Source organism: Phalacrocorax aristotelis, chromosome 3 (genome assembly GCF_949628215.1).
Source record: "Phalacrocorax aristotelis chromosome 3, bGulAri2.1, whole genome shotgun sequence".
Taxonomy (NCBI): domain Eukaryota; kingdom Metazoa; phylum Chordata; class Aves; order Suliformes; family Phalacrocoracidae; genus Phalacrocorax; species Phalacrocorax aristotelis.
This window is the reverse complement of record NC_134278.1, coordinates 17,587,662-17,605,153: the sequence shown is the minus strand read 5'-3', so window position 1 is coordinate 17,605,153 and position 17,492 is coordinate 17,587,662. Positions and strand designations below refer to the sequence as shown.

At 39.3% G+C, this 17,492-nt stretch overlaps 1 protein-coding gene across 4 annotated transcripts in view; it reads left to right on the top strand.

Annotated features, from left to right (window-relative positions):
* ASAP2 (ArfGAP with SH3 domain, ankyrin repeat and PH domain 2) overlaps positions 1 to 17,492 on the top strand; it is a 99,010-nt gene that overhangs the window by 59,824 nt on the left and 21,694 nt on the right. For all 4 annotated transcript variants that reach the window (XM_075086848.1, XM_075086847.1, XM_075086846.1 and 1 more), the window contains exons 11-19: positions 16 to 85; positions 5,514 to 5,601; positions 7,491 to 7,539; positions 7,649 to 7,815; positions 9,150 to 9,283; positions 14,564 to 14,658; positions 16,370 to 16,559; positions 16,996 to 17,081; positions 17,300 to 17,415. In XM_075086848.1, the coding sequence (XP_074942949.1) occupies positions 16 to 85; positions 5,514 to 5,601; positions 7,491 to 7,539; positions 7,649 to 7,815; positions 9,150 to 9,283; positions 14,564 to 14,658; positions 16,370 to 16,559; positions 16,996 to 17,081; positions 17,300 to 17,415 (995 nt within the window). The remainder of the gene's footprint in view (positions 1 to 15; positions 86 to 5,513; positions 5,602 to 7,490; positions 7,540 to 7,648; positions 7,816 to 9,149; positions 9,284 to 14,563; positions 14,659 to 16,369; positions 16,560 to 16,995; positions 17,082 to 17,299; positions 17,416 to 17,492) is intronic.

The window sequence follows — 17,492 nt, the reverse complement described above, 5'->3', positions numbered from 1 at the left end:
TCCCCTTTAAACCAGAATCAGAAAAGTGTGGCAGAAAAGGAAGTGCTCAGTTAAAAATGGTTTTCTTACAATTTCCCATGGTACAGTAAGTATTTGTTTACAGTATTTTATGTACATGGTTGCTAATACAAAAAGGCAAGATATGCTGGTCTATATTTATAATTTGGAATTAGCTAGATTCCTGTTGCAGGGTTTTGAATATGATGGATACATTTTTTTAAGGCAGCCTGTCAGAAATATATTGAGACATACACAGTATCTAAAAATACAACTGTGTTAATGCTCATGACTGTTAATGGGGAAAAAATTGTTTTTTTAATGACTCAGTTCAAGAAAACTGTTCATATTTTACCAGACTATCTACAAATACAAATTCTAACTTCATTTATTTGGAAAGATGTGATTGGGCATTAAGTAATCTTTTAGATGTGGGTTAAACAACTTCTTCTATTTACAAGACAATCAGAGAATGCTGAAACTCTTCCCCAGATTTGCTGCTATATGGTAATCTGTTATGAAGGTAGCTTTCCTGGGGGGTGGCTGTTGGGGAAAATCAATTCTGAAAGCAACTTCTACCAGAATGATGAGAGAGACAGTTAGAAGTCCCTCTTTTTTGCTACCAATATTTGAAACATATTAACAATTTCTTATACTTATGCTTAAAAGTTTTAAAACTAGACTTTCCTATTTTAGACCTTTTACACTTGGCTTCGAACTCACCTGGTTTTGCTTTCCCATAACTTTTTTTTATATTGTTTTCTCAAAACTTTATTAAAAGTTTCTTAAGGCAAAATTGAACTCGGTGACGGTGTTTCCCATTCTTGGTCTAACAAACAGTCCTGTTTCTTGATCCTGTTATGAACTGTTCTGTTCTTCATCCTGTTATGCCTGTTGCTATGACTACAAGTTGACCCTGGCAGCAAAAATGAATCAATCTCTCATTTGTGCATCTAACCACGAGCTGTTGCCTTCTGAATTGACAACCAGGAGTTAAGGAGTGCAAAACCAGGCCTGCAAAGTAGAGTCATTACTATGGCTTTGGAATTGTCCACCAGTTTATCCCTGTTCTCATTCAAGTGTGTATGAGCGTGTCTTTGTCAGAGAAGAGTCTATTAGTGTTTGTATACTGGTGTCTCTGTGTGCTGTAAATGCGCTTGGCGTTGGACGTGCTGTGGTGGCACCAGAAGGAGCGTAGCTAGGGCAGCTCAGAGCTGGCAGAGGTGACAAAATGCACTCGTGGAGTAGAATTTTAAAACTTTCATATGGAAGTACAGCTACTGAGTCGATCAAGATACTGTTGTTCTTCTCTTTTTATAAGCTGTCTACCAGATGGTCTAACATTTTTAGAAGCACTAAGTTCCCACTGAAATCAGTGGAGCTGTAGCTGGAAATCAGTTGCTGTGGTAGATACTTAAATGTGAGTTTAGATATGTGGGTTTCACAGGTTTGCTCTTGATCTTTTTATATTACAAAACTAAAAGAGTACCTTCTTGTTTTAAAATACACTCCTAAAAAGTATTTTTACTTATTTGATCACCTTTCCCTTATGTATTGATGGCAGTCTTGTGTAAAAAAAAAAAAAGAATGCTTGTTTCATAGACATTGAAATGGGTAGAAGCAATTTCCCTTTGTTAAGAGTTTTCTGGGCTGCTCTGAACGTTTTCTGAGACTTCTGAAGCAACAACATTGATTTCCAAGCTTTCTCAGGGTTGATATCTCCTGGTCTCTAAAATATGATGTGTCATTCTCTCTTCCCAGCTGTCGATCAAAACGAACCATCTCTTGGAAACCCAGTTGTCGGTTTTGTTTGCTTTATCAAATACAAATTTGTAAATGCTTTTCCTTTAAAGGCTAAGCATTCTTCATGGATTTCTGTTCTTTGGTTATGTAGCCTCTCTTTGAGGGACTATTTTTTCAGTTAGTTTCTAGAACAGCTATCTTCAGGCAGTTGCAGATGCTGTACTCTGACTTAAACTTGCCTGCCAAGTGCTCTCCTGATATGGATGGGGAGAATGTGGTTGGTTCTCTGTCAGTTGCCCAGCTGTAATGCTGAATACACGTCTGTGTTGGCATATGTTCAGAAGTTATACTTTTAGACAGCTGAAAGCTTCAAAGACATTAGCATTCATAGAGTAATGTGCAGGGTAAGGGTTGATGTAAAAACAGACACTGCTCCTTTGTGTAATCATTAGCAATTGGAAATTTTCTGACATCTACCTGACAACAATTTAATGTATGTGGATGAAAAAACAACAATGGAAGCAGATTGAACCATGCAAATAAGAATTCCTAAGTGGTTTCTACATCAAGAAATCCCAAGGGAAAAACTTACATTTGAGGAACCCCAGATTTCTCAAAGTTGATTTGTTTAAAGAGCTTAAATGGAATTTGCTGGTTGTCTGCAAGAAAGGAATATGAGAGAGACTTGATATCAGATCTTTCTTTTCTTGTTCTTTCTTTATGGCTGGAAACTTTAATCTACCATTATGATTAACAGGGCAATGTGAAGGAGAAAGAATGAGGTTTAATCTTTTGATTAAGTAAATCAGTGTAATATGCAGAAAAAATACACAATGAAATGAGCGAACCAGTCTATTAAGTAAGTGGACACATTTGCTCGTGCCTTATGTAAAAAATCAGCTCTTTATCATGGCAGTCCTCTGTATTGTCTTAGAGGCCTGAGCTTTTGATTCCTATACGTACTGTTTGTTGCCAGAACATGTAAGAAGTCAGTTTTGGTGAATGGAGGGTTATGATTTCTCCAGGAAGGAACACAAGTTGATGCTGAAGTCTGCATGAGTGAAATGAGAATTGGCAGCACATCTTTTCAGGGTGTTGGTGTGTTAACATGCATGTCCAAAAATTCACTAGTAGTCTGAAATTTAATTGTCCAGTCAGAGACTCAAGCAGGCAAATGAAACCCAGAGGTTTCAAATAAATAGTATATAGCAGTTACATATTTGTTACCATTTTCTACTTCTAGTGTCTCCTAATCCTCCAGAAGTCTGGTTCAGCCTACAGCCAGTGTTGCTAAGGAGTTTATACAGCCTTGCCACCCTTTGTTTTGGGGCTCTAACTTCTCATCAAACAGCATCTGCGTGTTGTCCACCAAGTAACGGGTGCTTGTTGGGGAGGCAGGTGGGGAGAGGGCATTATATGGCCAGGGCATAAAAGCATGAATGTGGTGGTATCAGCCCCATGCAAACATGTCAGGGTTTTTTTAATACCCTGGTTAATGCTGACTTCTGCTTAGGAGGTCTGTAGTTAAAAGCTTTGGAATATGTTTGGATTCCAAGATCAGCACATTGGCCTAGGATGTGTTTTAGGTTGTTGCAGCCATTTCTTTGGGTTCCCAGATCCTGATATGGAGTTCTTATGCTGCATTCTCCTATCCAGGGAGACGAGTTCTGTGTATATTGGTCCTTCAGACCTCTCTGAAGCATTTTAGTGAATCCATTTACAACTTCGTATTTCGTAAGTTATAGCAAGCTTGTTAGGTCCTGAATGTGCTTCAGATCCACAGTCCTGGGGCAAGTGGATTCTTTGTTAACCTGAATTTCCTTCTATTTTTGCATTCTCATAGATCCTCTGAGAAAAGTATATATGAGTTGCCCAGTGGCTTCTTTACCAAATACTTACTTTTTTTTGTTTGTTTGCTTTATTTTGTATTTTTGTTATAGGTAGCTTCTGGACACTTCTTGGACAAACAGTTACATTAAAAATGTAAACTCTGGAAAACTTTACTGCTATGGTTATTAAGTATATTTAAATATAACCAAGAAAATGGGCCCAAGATGGCATTTTAAAGTTTTCTTGTATGCTTCTAGTTACAAAGAAGTCTTATTTTTGGTAGGCTAAAATAATGAAAATTGTGTGCACTTTACTACTAAAAGGAATGTCTGGAATTTGAAAAGCTATTTACTAGGCAGAGAGTACAATGTAGTTGTCAATTAATTGTCATCTTGCTGCCTCCAAAACCTCTCTTGGGTACAATTTGTTTTACATTATCCAGCAAGTGACCTGTAGGTTTGTTGTTTCAAAGCATGGATGTCTGTTATGTCTGCTGCTTGTTGGGCAAAGCATGAGCACGCTGTTTTTCAAGGACACCATGCTTTTTTTTTTTAAACAGGAAAAAGGATACGTAATTGTTTCCCTTCTTATGTTTCTGCATGGTTTTGATTTTTTTTACTGGTCTTCGGCATAAATGATGTTATTCTTTTTCGGCCAGCTACATCATTTTATCAGATTTTTTTCAAGGAAATCTGTACTCTTCAGACTTGTTCTCCTTTCTTATTTGAGTGAAATGTTTTCATCAATAAATTAGAAGAGATTTAGATGATGTGCATTTCTTATGATTCATTGCAACTTATTTCATTATGTGGTAGTTCAGCTTCATTTGATAATAGTTCTTGTTTAAATAATTAAATCTTGGTTTAGCGAGTTGATCAATTAAAATTGTTAGAATGCAAAAATAACTGTGGTAATGTGTTTGTATATTGCTATCTGTATAATAGTACTTTCCTAATAATTTAAAGAATTATTGTTGTTCAGATATTATTGTCTAGAGCAGAGCCTCTCTAGTTAAATCTGCTTTCTGATTTAATTATTCTAAAAGAAGAGTGAAACTAGTTATCCACTGTATCAAGTGCCTCAAGTCGATGTTGCAAACATAACATCTTACTACGTCCTACCCCATCTTACTACGTCCTACCCCAGGTCTGTAGGACAGGTGGGTTAAGGGAAAGAAGAGATTAGCACAGAGATGCTATTTGAAAAGTCTTTGTAACCTTTATAAGACTTTTTTGAGATTAAGTTTGCTTGTGCATTTTGCTTTTAATAAAACGTTGCCACTTTTTATTCAGTAAAGAACTGAAATAGCTGAGAGGAGCTTAACTAGAAAATGTATATCATTATACAGTGTATTTTGTTTCACTGCTATTTTTCGGTAATCAACCCTCCCAGTTTAGTTTTGTATATGTTTCTTGCAAGACGTGTCTGGGTAAACTTATTTTCCTTCAGTGTGTCCCTTTAGTGATTTAAAAATTGAGCATTTGTTTTAAACTGGTTATCTAGGCTCTTTTTAAAGACATTAGCAGGAGTCAAATTATTTGATTATTGAAAACCTAGACAACTAATTTTTTTAAACTAAATTTCTAAATATTAGAGGATTACACTTACATAAAATTAATCTGTGTCTCTTGTCATACCCGATTCCTTCAGATAATTGCAACTGGTAAGGTGATTGGAGTAGTGATAATTGAAGTGATTTTACCCCTATCCCTTTTCAAAATTCTAGTGACTATCCAGTTATCAGTGAACAAAATATAAGAAAATGAGGTTTATAAGCCATGATGCAGAAGAAAACATAAATCAAAACCTGGGTACATTGAAAATTAAAGTAACAGCCATTTGCAAACTCTTTTTTGGCCAGTGGGATGTTATCCTATGTTTTTGGACTGCAGGGCTCAGTCAGCATCAATATGCTAAAATGTGTGTGCTTTATCTTCAAATAGGCTAACCGACCTCCAGCAAAGCTCAATCTGTTAACCTGCCAAGTGAAAACAAACCCAGAAGAGAAAAAATGTTTTGACCTCATATCACGTAGGTTTGTTGTTTAGGTCTTTTTACTTGCAGCTAATATCAAAGGGTTTTACATTATTTCTGTAGATGTGTCCATAATCCACTTAAAAATTTTCACAAACGTAGAATGCTTCCCTCTATAAAATGCCCTTCTTATGACAATTTACCATTTCACTTATTTTAGCATAATACAACTAACTGTACCACTTCTTTGGAAAACCACTTGTTTTTAAAGTTATCTTTGCTCCTTCATTCTATACAATTTTGTGCTGCCTTACGGAAGAGTAACAATATTTTTGCTGTGACATCACTCTTTATATTGAGAATGTCATAGCTGATCACCTTGGAAAGTTACAGCTTTTGTACAAGACCAGAAGAAGCTTTTAAAACAAGACAAAACTTAAAATTTAAACGTAGCGGTTACTATGTAACTGTGAAGAAAATTCTGAAAACTTTTTTAGTTTTGTTATCTCATAGTAGATCTGAAGGTGAAATAAAGAGTCTACATACTAAAAACACCAAATCTGAATAATTTTGGGAACTGATTGGGATGATACGAAATTGTATAGTAGGATGTTTCCTTTGTTTCTCACTGGGACATTTTGGTATTATATTTGTGGGCTCAATAAAAATACGTTACTAAAATATATATGTTGTATTATTTGGGGAGAAGAATATAAATCTATTCCTCATTTGTTTCTTTGTCAGAACATAGAGTTATTTTCTGTTTGTAAATGTAAGATCCGCTACTTATGTTAATAGACTAGTACTCATGTATGCAATATACAGCTTTTCCATTTCTGCACAAGCAAGTGGTCTTCCCTCTTTACTTTTGCACTTTCTTTCTTTGTCGATTACCATGTCACATTTTGCCCAATATCCGCTTATCGCAACATTATCATTTGTCCCATCATACATATGACAAGGCAAAACTGGCCTCGTAGCCGTCTCCAGATCACTTTTTCACTTTGTTTTACTATAGAGTTTAAAAACATTCCTTGTTTTTTAAAAACTGCAAATTGCTGTATCATGACAAGATAAAAATCTCTTACTCTTTAGCACTTTCCTTTCTGTTCTTTCATGTATCCTCACTCTCTTAACATTTTTCATGTTTGAAACTATCTTTGAATACCTTTTTGCCTGACTATTTGTAAACTTTAGGAATTTTTCAACCTAGAATATATTTTTGCCGGCAGCTTTACCTCTGCTGTTCTCATCAACTGTGCTAATTTTAACTCCAGCTCAATCACCAAACTGTATCCTATCTCATTTGTTTCATAGACCTAAATTTCATAGACAGTATTATGCTTTTTTCTTTAATAGTACACTGTGATAACAATGCTTAGAATTACAAAAGTAGTAGGAAACCGAAATTTTTTAGCTTTACTTAATTGAACCAGGTTCAGGCTTATCCTGATTGTAGTTTGGACTTCGTGTCTGTCAAATTTGTTTTGTCATTTTTGATTACTGTGGTTTTAAGAGCTCATTTGGAAACTTTAAATCTTTCTTATATACACAGATAAACTAAAATATGGACACTACATTTTAGTCACACACACCACCACCCCCAGCAGAACTTCAGACTTGTGATCACTGAGGTTATATCTAGAATATGGAAAAATTACTGTGCTCTCCTGCTGCTTATGTGATAGAAGCACAGCACTGAAGAAAACAGTTTCTTTTTAAGGAGCAACAAGCCTCCTTGTGTAAACATAGGTGTAAACATAGATGAACTGAGGTAGTATGAGTGAAACTTGCTAAGTAGGCTTTTTGCTGTCAACACTCCAGTGATGAGACTAGAGACCTCAGGAGTCATACATCAACTAATTTTAGATTTTTCTGAGACATTTCTGCAAAATCAGTTTTTTGATCTTTTTTTTTACTCACTGTGTGAATTATTTATTGTGCAGACGACAGGACGTACCACTTTCAAGCAGAGGATGAACAGGAGTGTCAAATGTGAGTTACTTTGCTGATTTTATTTTTGGTACTGGTGTTTTACTGAGACGTTACCTTGAACTTCAGAAGTGCCAAAACATCTAACAGTGTAATATTACTGCCATTTTAGATGGACTTCTGTGTTACAAAACAGCAAAGAGGAAGCTTTAAATAATGCATTCAAAGGAGACGATAACACAGGAGAAAATAATATTGTCCAGGAACTGACAAAAGAAATCATATCTGAAGTCCAGAGGATGACTGGAAATGATGTGTGTTGCGACTGTGGAGCACAAGGTGACTAAATTAAGCATATTTTTATTGGTAAAAAATCATGAGAGTATTCAGGCTGATGTTTTCTGCTTTTACTTTTACTCCTTATCTCACAAAAATTATACACAGTACAATATGCTAACAATTTAATTGCACTTCTTTAGTAAGATTAATTTGCTATATGCATATGTCAGTGGGGAGAAAAGTTACAAAGAGGCTTATTTTTTTCTCCCATGTATTTTTTCTAATTTTAACTTTTGTTTATATGAATCAATTCAACTTATTTTATTAGCCCATATTTGACATAAGATTTGACTGGACAGCAGTAAGATACTTCAAGCATTTTCCTAATACACCTCTTCTCTTCCCCCCCCCCTTCTTTTAACTTTTTATGTTTGAGAGTGAGCCTGGGAATAGGTCTAAGATGGTGCTCATTTGCAAAAGAATGCACCTGCTGACTATGGTTTGCAGTGTTGGTTTTGTTGATAGATGGATTTTCTACTTTAATCCTCTCCAAATTATTTTTTTAAATCCTGCTGTTCCCTGTGTTCTTTTATGTTACGCAGGCACTGCAGGACTTAGCTGTTTTTTGATCTGAAACTGTACCTGAAAACATCAGATCTGAAGCTGTATGCACTTTATAAATCAATAGTAACTACCAGCCATAGATACCATATAAAACTATGGGAAGAGTCAATCCTGCTGTCTTTAAAGGAGAAGATTTTAAATAGCTACTACCAAACCTTTATGAAATAAATGAATTTCTAAGCTGCCTAAATCTTCAGAAATTAATTATTTGTGTGCAAGAATGCAGAATACCAGGAGGAAAGACAAGCAAGGGTAACAAAAGGAGACGGATGAACCTAAGTATCTTTGAAATAGTTGAGTGAGAATTCTCTGTAGTGTGGTGCTGCATGTGTACTTCAGAATCACTGCTGCTTCATTTAGTCTAAAGTCTATACTTGAAATACAAAAAAAAACCTCCTGTGGGCATTGTTATTTCGGTCTGAACTGCACCTATACCCCCAGTCGAGAACTTCACACCATTATATTGGAGGTGAAAAAACGTAGCTCCTGAAAGCCATGCGGAGAATGACAAACTAGACTGTTTGAGCAGCTCCCTTGGGGTGGTGATATCCTTTTTTTTTTTTTTTTTTTTTTTTAAAATCTTCTTTTGCCATAACAAAAAATCCTGGTTTGTGTTTCCCAACAGAGTAAATGTAAAGACTTAAATTTAGAAACTGATAATTCATGCACAGGAATCTTATTTTACAGAATTTCATTTCTGTATACTACATTTTCTAGAATGAAATAATTACCTCAATAAATTTTAATTCTGTGGGTGCTTTCTGTTTCAGATCCTACCTGGCTTTCAACAAATTTGGGAATTCTGACTTGCATTGAATGCTCAGGAATCCATAGAGAACTTGGTGTTCACTATTCCAGAATGCAGTCACTTACATTAGATGTGCTGGGGACATCTGAACTTCTGGTAATCAAATTGCTTTTATTAACTTAAAAATAGTACTGAAAAATACTTCCAACACAAGTATATGTGGGCAGAATGGTGGGCACTCGTCTGAGAGCAAAGGCTGCAGCTCCAGCCGGGCGGTCTGCACCATCTACCCCTGCGGTGGCCGATGCCTCCACTCAGACGATGCTGCTGAAGGGAGAGGCTGCAGTGCAGACCTCAGGCTGCAGGACGTGCCTAGACCTTTCTCCTGGGTCAGGGACAGGTGGCAGAGCTGCCTGCAAAAGGTGTGCCCAGGTGGAGGACCTCCTGCAGCGGGTGGCTGAGCTGCAGGAGACAGTGAAAAGGCTCTGTAACACCAGGGAGGCTGAGAAGGGGTTAGATAGCTGGACCTAAGCGCAGTCTGTAGTGGACCCACAGCCCGTGGCCAAACAGCCAAAAACTGCCCTGCTGGCACACACAGGGAAGGGAGGGGGCCAATAGTGCAGAAGAATGGGTCGTTGCAAGGGCAAGGACCAGCAGGAGGAAGAAGCCTGAGGTACCCTTGCAGAACCACTTCACGACTCTGCAGACTGAAGAGGAATAGACCCATCACACCAGGAGAGAGGCTAGAGCTGAGTAAGGCAACCTGATCTGCTCCCCGTGTAACAGCCAGTGCAACTAAGAAAAGGTGACAGGTGACAGTAGCAGGCAGCTCTCTTTTGAGAGGTACGGAGGCACCCATTTGACAACCGGACATACTCTTTAGAGCGCTCTGCTGCTTACCGGGCTCTCATATCAGGGATGCCACCAAGAGACTACCAAGCCTTGAACAGTCCACCGACTATTATTTACTGCTGTTGTTTCACGTGGGCACCAGTGATACAGCCAGGAGCAGCCTGAGGAGTGTCAAGAAGGGTTGCGGAGCCCTGGAAGTGGCAGTAAGGGACTCTGGAGCACAGGTAGATTTTTTCATCAGTCCTCCCGGTCAAAGGGGAAGGGGTTTGAAAGGGCCAGTCAAACCTGACAAATCAACAAATGGTTACAGGACTGGTGCCACAGCCAGGGATTTGGCTACTTAGACCATGGGACTCCCTTTGAGAAACCTGGTCTGCTAGGGGGTGATGGGGTCCACCTGTCAGAGAAGGGGAAGAGCATCTTTGATCATAGGCTTGCCAGGCGGGTGAAGAGGGCTTTAAACTAGAATTGCTGGGTGAGGGGAACCTCAATCCATCCTGCTCCTACCAGTTTGATGCCAGTGCCAGCAATAGATGCCCAGAGCCTGGAGAAGGATCACAGGTCAGCCTGAGAGCACCTGAAGAGCAGCACAAAGGAATTCCAGCCTCTCCAGTCAGTAAGCCAGCTTCATCGGGGACCCAACTTAAATGCCTCTACGCAAACACATGTAGCATGGGGAATAAACAAGAGGAGTCGGCGGCATGCGCACGCCTGCAGGGCTATGATCTTATTGGCACCACGGAGACATGATGTGATGGCTTCTGTGACTGGAGTGTTGGAATGGAAGGATACAGGCACTTTAGGAAGGATGGGCAGGGGAGATGAGGAGGGGGTGTCGCCCCCTCTGTCAGTGACCAGCTGGAGTGCATGGAGCTCCACGTGGGGATGGATAAGGAGCCAACTGAGAGCCTATGGGTCAGGATTAAAGGGAGGACAGGGACAGGTGGCATTATAGTGGGGGTCTGCTACAAGCAACCTGACCAGGAAGACCAAGTGGATGAGGCCCTCTGTAGACAGGTAGGAGCAGCCTCGTGTTCAAAAGCCCTGGTCCTCATGGGGGACTTCTACCACCCCAGTATCTGTTGGAGGGACTACACAGCAGGGCATAAGCAATCTGGAAGGTTCCTGGAATGCATTCATGATAACTTCCTTCTCCAAGTGATAGGAGAGGTGTTATGCTGGACCTTGTTCTCACGATCAAGGCAGGGGTGGTGGGGAATGTGAAGGTCAAGGGCAGCCTTGGCTGCAGTGACTGTGAAACGGTGGAGTTCAAGATCCTCAAGGCACCGAGGAGGGTGCACAGCAAGTTTACTACCCCGGACTTAGGAGAGCAGACTTCGGCCTCCTCAGGGATGTGCTTGATAGAGACCCATGGGGTAAAGCCCTGGAGGGAAGAGGGGCCCAAGAAAGCTGGTTAATAATCAAGGATCCCCTCCTCCAAGCTCAGGAGCGATGTGTCCTAACAAAGAAGTAGTCAGGCAAAAATGCCAGGAAGCCTGCATGGATGAACAAGGAACTCCAGGACAAATTCAAACACCAAAAGGAAGCCTACAGAGGGTGGAAGCAGGAACAGGTAGCCTAGGAGGGAGAAATTGTCCAAGCAGCCAGGGATTCGGTTAGGAAAGCTAAAGCCCTGATAGAATTACAGCTGGCCAGGAACATCAAGGGCAACAAAAAAAGCTTCTACAGGTATGTTGGTGATAAAAGGAAGGCTAGGGGAAATGTGGGCCCTCTCTGAAGGAAATGAGACACCCGATTACCTGGGATATGGAGAAGGCTGGTGTACTCAATGACTTTTTTTGCCTCAGTCTTCTCTGGCAAGTGCTTAAGCCACACCGCCCAAATCATGGAAGGCAAAGGCAGGGACTGCAAGAACGAAGAACTGACCACTGTAGGAGATGATCAACTTTGAGACCATCTGAGGAACCGAAGGTGCACAAGTCCATGGGATGCATCTGTGGGTCCTGAGGGAACTGGCGGATTAAGTTCATAAGCCAAATCCATCTCAAATCTCTCATATTTGAGAAGTCGTGGCAGCCTGGTGAAGTTCCCACTGACTGGAAAAGGGGAAACAGAACTCAAAGTTTTAAAAAGGGAGAAAAGGAAGACCTGGGGAACTACAGGCCAGTCAGCCTCACCTCTGTGCCCAGCAATATGACGCAGCAGATCCTCCTGGAAATTATGCTAAGGCACAGGGATAATAAGGGGGTGATTGATGACAGCCGACATGGCTTCACTAAGGGCAAATCGTGCCTGACAAATTCAGTGGTCTTCGACAGGGTTACAGTGTTGGTGGATAAGGGAAGAGCAACTGACATCATCTGTCCAGTTTTGTGCAAAGCACTGACGCTGTCCTGCATAACATCCTGGTCTCTAAATTGGAGAGACATGGATCTGATGGATGGACCATTTGGTAGATAAGGAATTGGCTGGCTGGTCGCACTCAAAGAGGTGCCGTTAATGTCTCAATGTCCAAGCAGAGACCAGTGACGAGTGGTATTCATCAGGGGTTGGTATTGGGACAAACACTGATTAACATCTTTGTTGGCAATGTGGACAGTGGGATTGAGTGCACCCTCAGCAAGTTGGCTGATGACACCAAGCTGTGTGGTGTGGTCAACATGCTGGAGGGAAGGGATATCATCCAGAGGGACCTTGACAGGCTTGAAAGGTGGGCCTCTGTGACCCTCATTGATTTCAACAAGGCCAAGTGCAAGGTCCTGCATGTGGGTTGGGGCAATTGAGTTGCTGTATCGTGTCCAAAGAAGGGCAATGAAGCTGGTGAATGGTCTGGAGAGCAGGTCTTATGAGGAGAGGTTGAGGGAACTGGGGTTGTTTAGTCTGGAGAAGAGGAGGCTGAGGGGAGACCTTATCACTCTCTACAGCTACCTGAAAAGAGGTTGAGCAAGGTGGGTGTTGATCTCCTTTCCCAAGTTACTGGCGATAGGACGAGAGGAAACGGCTTCAGGCTGTGTCAGGGGAGGTTTAAATTGGATATTAGGAAAAATGTCTTTACTGCAAGAGTGGTCAGGCATTGGAAGAGGCTGCCCAGGGAGGTGGTGGAGTCACCATCCCTGGAGGTGTTCATAAAACATGTAGAGGTGACACTTAGGGACATGGTTTAGGAGACATGGTAGTCTTGGGTTGAGGGTTGGACTTGATGATCCTAGAGGTCTTTTCCAACCTTAATGATTCTATGATTCTGTGAAATTCAGACTGGGTGGAGAATGGATTGAGAGTAGCCCTGAGGGAGGACTTGGGGGTGTTGGTTGATGAGAAGCTCAACATGACCTGGCAATGTGTGCTTTCAGAAAGCCGACCATATCCTGGGCTGCATTAAAAGAAGTGTGACTGAGAGGGAGGTAATTTTCCCCCTCTTCCACTCTTGTTAGACCCCACCTGGAATATTGCATCCAGCTCTGGGGCCCCAACGTAAGAAGGACATGGGCCTGTTGGAGTGAATCTAGAGGAGGGCCATGAAGATGATCCGAGGGCTGGAGCACCTTTTCTATGAAGACAAGCTGAGAGAGCTGGGGTTGTTCAGCCTGGAGAAGAGAAGGCTGTGGGGAGATCTTACAGCAGCCTTCCACAGTACCTGAAGGGGGCCTACAAGAAAGCTGAAGAGGGACTTTTTACAAGGGCATGTAGTGATAGGACAAGGGGCAATGGTTTTAAACTGAAAGAAGGTAGATTTATATTGGACATCAAGAAGTTTTTTTTATGATGAGGGTGGTGAGGCACTGAAACAGGTTGCCCAGAGAAGTTGTGGATGCCCCATTCCTGGAAGTGTTCAAGGCCTGGTTGGATCAGGCTTTGAGCAACCTGATCTAGTGGAAGGTGTCCCTGCCCATGGCAGGGTGGTAGGAACTGGGTGATCTTTAAGATCCCTTCTAACCCAAATAATTCTATGATGTTTTTGTCATTTTAACGATACGTTGTTCCGATCTTGAAAGTTGCCTCAGGATAAACATAATTTAAGAAGGCTTAATTCTTCAAGTTTAAGGGAACCTCCTGGAACATAGTGTCTTACTGTAAACTTTGCCTGGTCTTAGAATTCAAATTAGTAGAGGCTTCATAGTTTTTGTGTTTTCAACTCTTTTTACCCTTCGTTGCTTTTTAAAATAATACAGCTGTTTGACATATAAATTTGCCTCTCATTAAAAATTGAAGGACTTCACAAATACTTGCCCCATTAATTATTTAGCATTGTTTTAGAAGAGAATTTTAATCCTCAAAGGAAGAAAATGTATTCAGCTTTGCTACACAAAGATGTTACCACATATCAGCTGCTCTGTGACATTTTGTGTGTGTGTACTTACCCAGCACAACACATTTTGCATTTACTGTATGAACTGGTATTTTGATGGATTATTCTGCAGTTAATTGTTTGTGTATTAAATGCAGCTGAACACTGACATCCAAAGACGTACCGAATCTGTTCATGATCACTGACACTACAGCAGAACCAGGAATTGGAAACAAAAAGTCCCAACTCCCGTTTTCCCTTGTCCTCCCACTAGTATGTGTGTGGCCAATAACTGAACATGTTTATTAAGTGAACTGTGGATTTTTTTTTTTTAACAGCTTGCAAAGAATATTGGTAATGCTGGGCTTAATGAGATCATGGAATTCTGTTTGCCAGTTGACGAGATGGTCAAACCTAATCCAAGCAGCGATATGTAAGTAAAGAGCCACTACTTCTGAAAAAGGCAGGCATTTAATTTAATATTGCTGGTGGGTTGTGCCATTATGGTTTGCACCAGCAGGCTGTGGAAGATATATAAAGTATTATGTATAGCCTTATAGCAAAGGAGTAAATCTTTTTTTCTGATGCTTTGCATGTCTGCTTTATTTAACTTTATCTGATTGTACCTTCCCTAATAGTAAGGACTGTTTTAACAACTCTCTGAATCATGATTTGTGGGACAGAAACAAATGTAACTTGTTGGGAATTTTAAAGACACACAAGAGTAGGGATTAAAAACAAAGCTATAAATTTTGTGCTACTTAAACACAAAATAGAAATTGAAATAAAGTACACATTTGACCTGAAAGATACTGAACACCTATTGTTTAGAAACTACACCTAGGACTTAAGTCCGTAACTATGTGGAATAAAGACAGAATATTTAATTGAATTTCTTAAAAACACTGAACGGTGATGGCAGAGATACAGCAAGGAGAGCTGCCTACTTGGCTGTATACTACTCTATCGTGAAAGCACTAGTAAATGATATGGAAACAAACCCAGAAGATTTGGCTTTGGATGAAGCTGATTTTACATTATCTGGACTTTCACCATTCTGACAGAATCAATGTTAAACCATACAGTTTAAATGATTTTTCACTACCACTATCAATAATTATAGAGAATATTAGTAATTAAAAATACTAATAATTTCACTGAGTGCTATAAATCAATAGCAAAAGAAGACTTCTAAAAATCATATTAAAAAACATCATTTAGTGTGATACATCTATATATAAAATTTGGGGGGATGTTAATGAAATGAAAACCTGAAGACAAACTCTTTTTAAAAACTATGAGGGAATACTGTCAAATGCTTTAGGAACAAGAGTTTTCTTTTGATTCAATAATAATAATTATTATTATTTGGACTTTTTTCTTTTTGCCCATTATATAGTATCTAGATGATAAAGTATGGCTTTGCTAAATGTCTTCTGTGCAATGTTTTGTTTGTCCCAAGAGCTGGTAAGGAGTTATGTCTTTGGGAGGCATGCAAGCTCCTGTCTTGCTGGGAGATAGGACAAGGAGTAGTCATTTGTTAGTTGGGTATTAACAGCAAAAGTGATAACTCATGCTGATACATGTGTATTAAGTTTTCACCTTGGTTTAGAGGCGTAACTGAAAACTCCACTACATCCTCCCTGGTACGGTTGTGGTGAAAAGTTGCTTTACAGAACATACTTACTGCTGTGAATACAGATCCAAGGCCTGGATAGTCTGTACAGAGGTATAAGACAGATTGTTGAATCCCATGCCTTCTATCCTTTTCAGCATGTGTAGAAGTACAAGTCAGGTAAACATAAACCTGCCAGACTGCTTTGAGCAAACCAGCATTATGAAGCTTTGATGTATCTTCTGTACACAGAGCTGCATAATCCTATCTCAACTTTACACCAGAGCTCAGAGGGGAAAATTCATGGTCTGTCGTCACAGAAGATGAATCAAATATCCAATATGGCAACATTTCTTACTAGAAATACAAGACTGCATGTCTTACATGCATATTTAAAGCAAAAAATTATCATAATGAATGAGAAATAGTCTTTCCCAGATTTTGTTTCAAATGGCTTGCATGTATTTATGGAAATTCTAATGTGCATCTTCTGTTAAAAGTTACACAAGTAAATTATACTCAATTTCAGGAATGCAAGAAAAGACTATATTACTGCCAAGTATATTGAGAGAAAATATGCAAGGAAAAAGCATGCTGACAATGCAGCTAAATTACATGCTCTTTGTGAAGCAGTCAAATCAAGAGACATTCTTGGATTAGTCCAAGTATATGCCGACGGTGTGGATCTCACAGAAAAAATTCCACTGGCCAATGGCCATGTAAGTGTTGTAAATTTTATTACACAAATTGTTACAAGTGCAATAAACTTTCATCAATTGAAAAGGCCTATTTTTTCTTACTTGAAAATAAGATTTGAAACACTTCTGGACACTCACCCTTTCGATGATGTAATTTAACAATAACAAAAGATGATATTAAATAGTTTAATCTAAAAATGTTTCTAAATACTATCATATTTTAAATATATTAAATCATTAAACATTAAATCATTCCATAATTTATTTGTTTTCAACCCATGTTTTTAATTTAAATGAACAAAAGGGAAGCAAAGAAAGTCTTCACAAGAGATGTTTTAATGGTAGCATGTCTGAATATTTTTTAATTACATGTTTTAATTGATCTAATTTGTGTCTTAAAACTTCTGCTTCTCTGTAGATCGGAAGAAACAAGTATGTTCTTTTATTTTATTCTTAGGAGCAAGACGAAACAGCACTTCACCTTGCTGTTAGGTCAGTTGATCGAACATCCCTTCATATAGTTGACTTTTTAGTGCAGAACAGGTAAGTTTATGAAAAGCTATAAAAATGTTATTGATACTGCTTTTATGTCAAGTAATACTACAATACAAATACTAAATGAATACAAATACTAAAACTAATTCTAGTATTTGCAATTGGAATTTTATTCCTTGAAATTTCTTGTAATGAGGAAGGTTTATTAATGTAGGATAGGAAACTAAGTTTAATCAGCTTTCTTCTTCTTTCTTGTACTCCAATAGTGGCAATCTAGATAAGCAAACATGTAAAGGTAGCACAGCCCTGCATTACTGCTGTCTGACGGACAACGTTGAGTGCCTCAAACTGCTGCTGAGAGGGAAGGCTTCTATTGAAATAGGTAAAAGGGTAATGTGTACTTCAATTTCGTATTTGTCACTGCTTCAGATAAGAAACAGTGAAGGTGGAAGGAAGTGT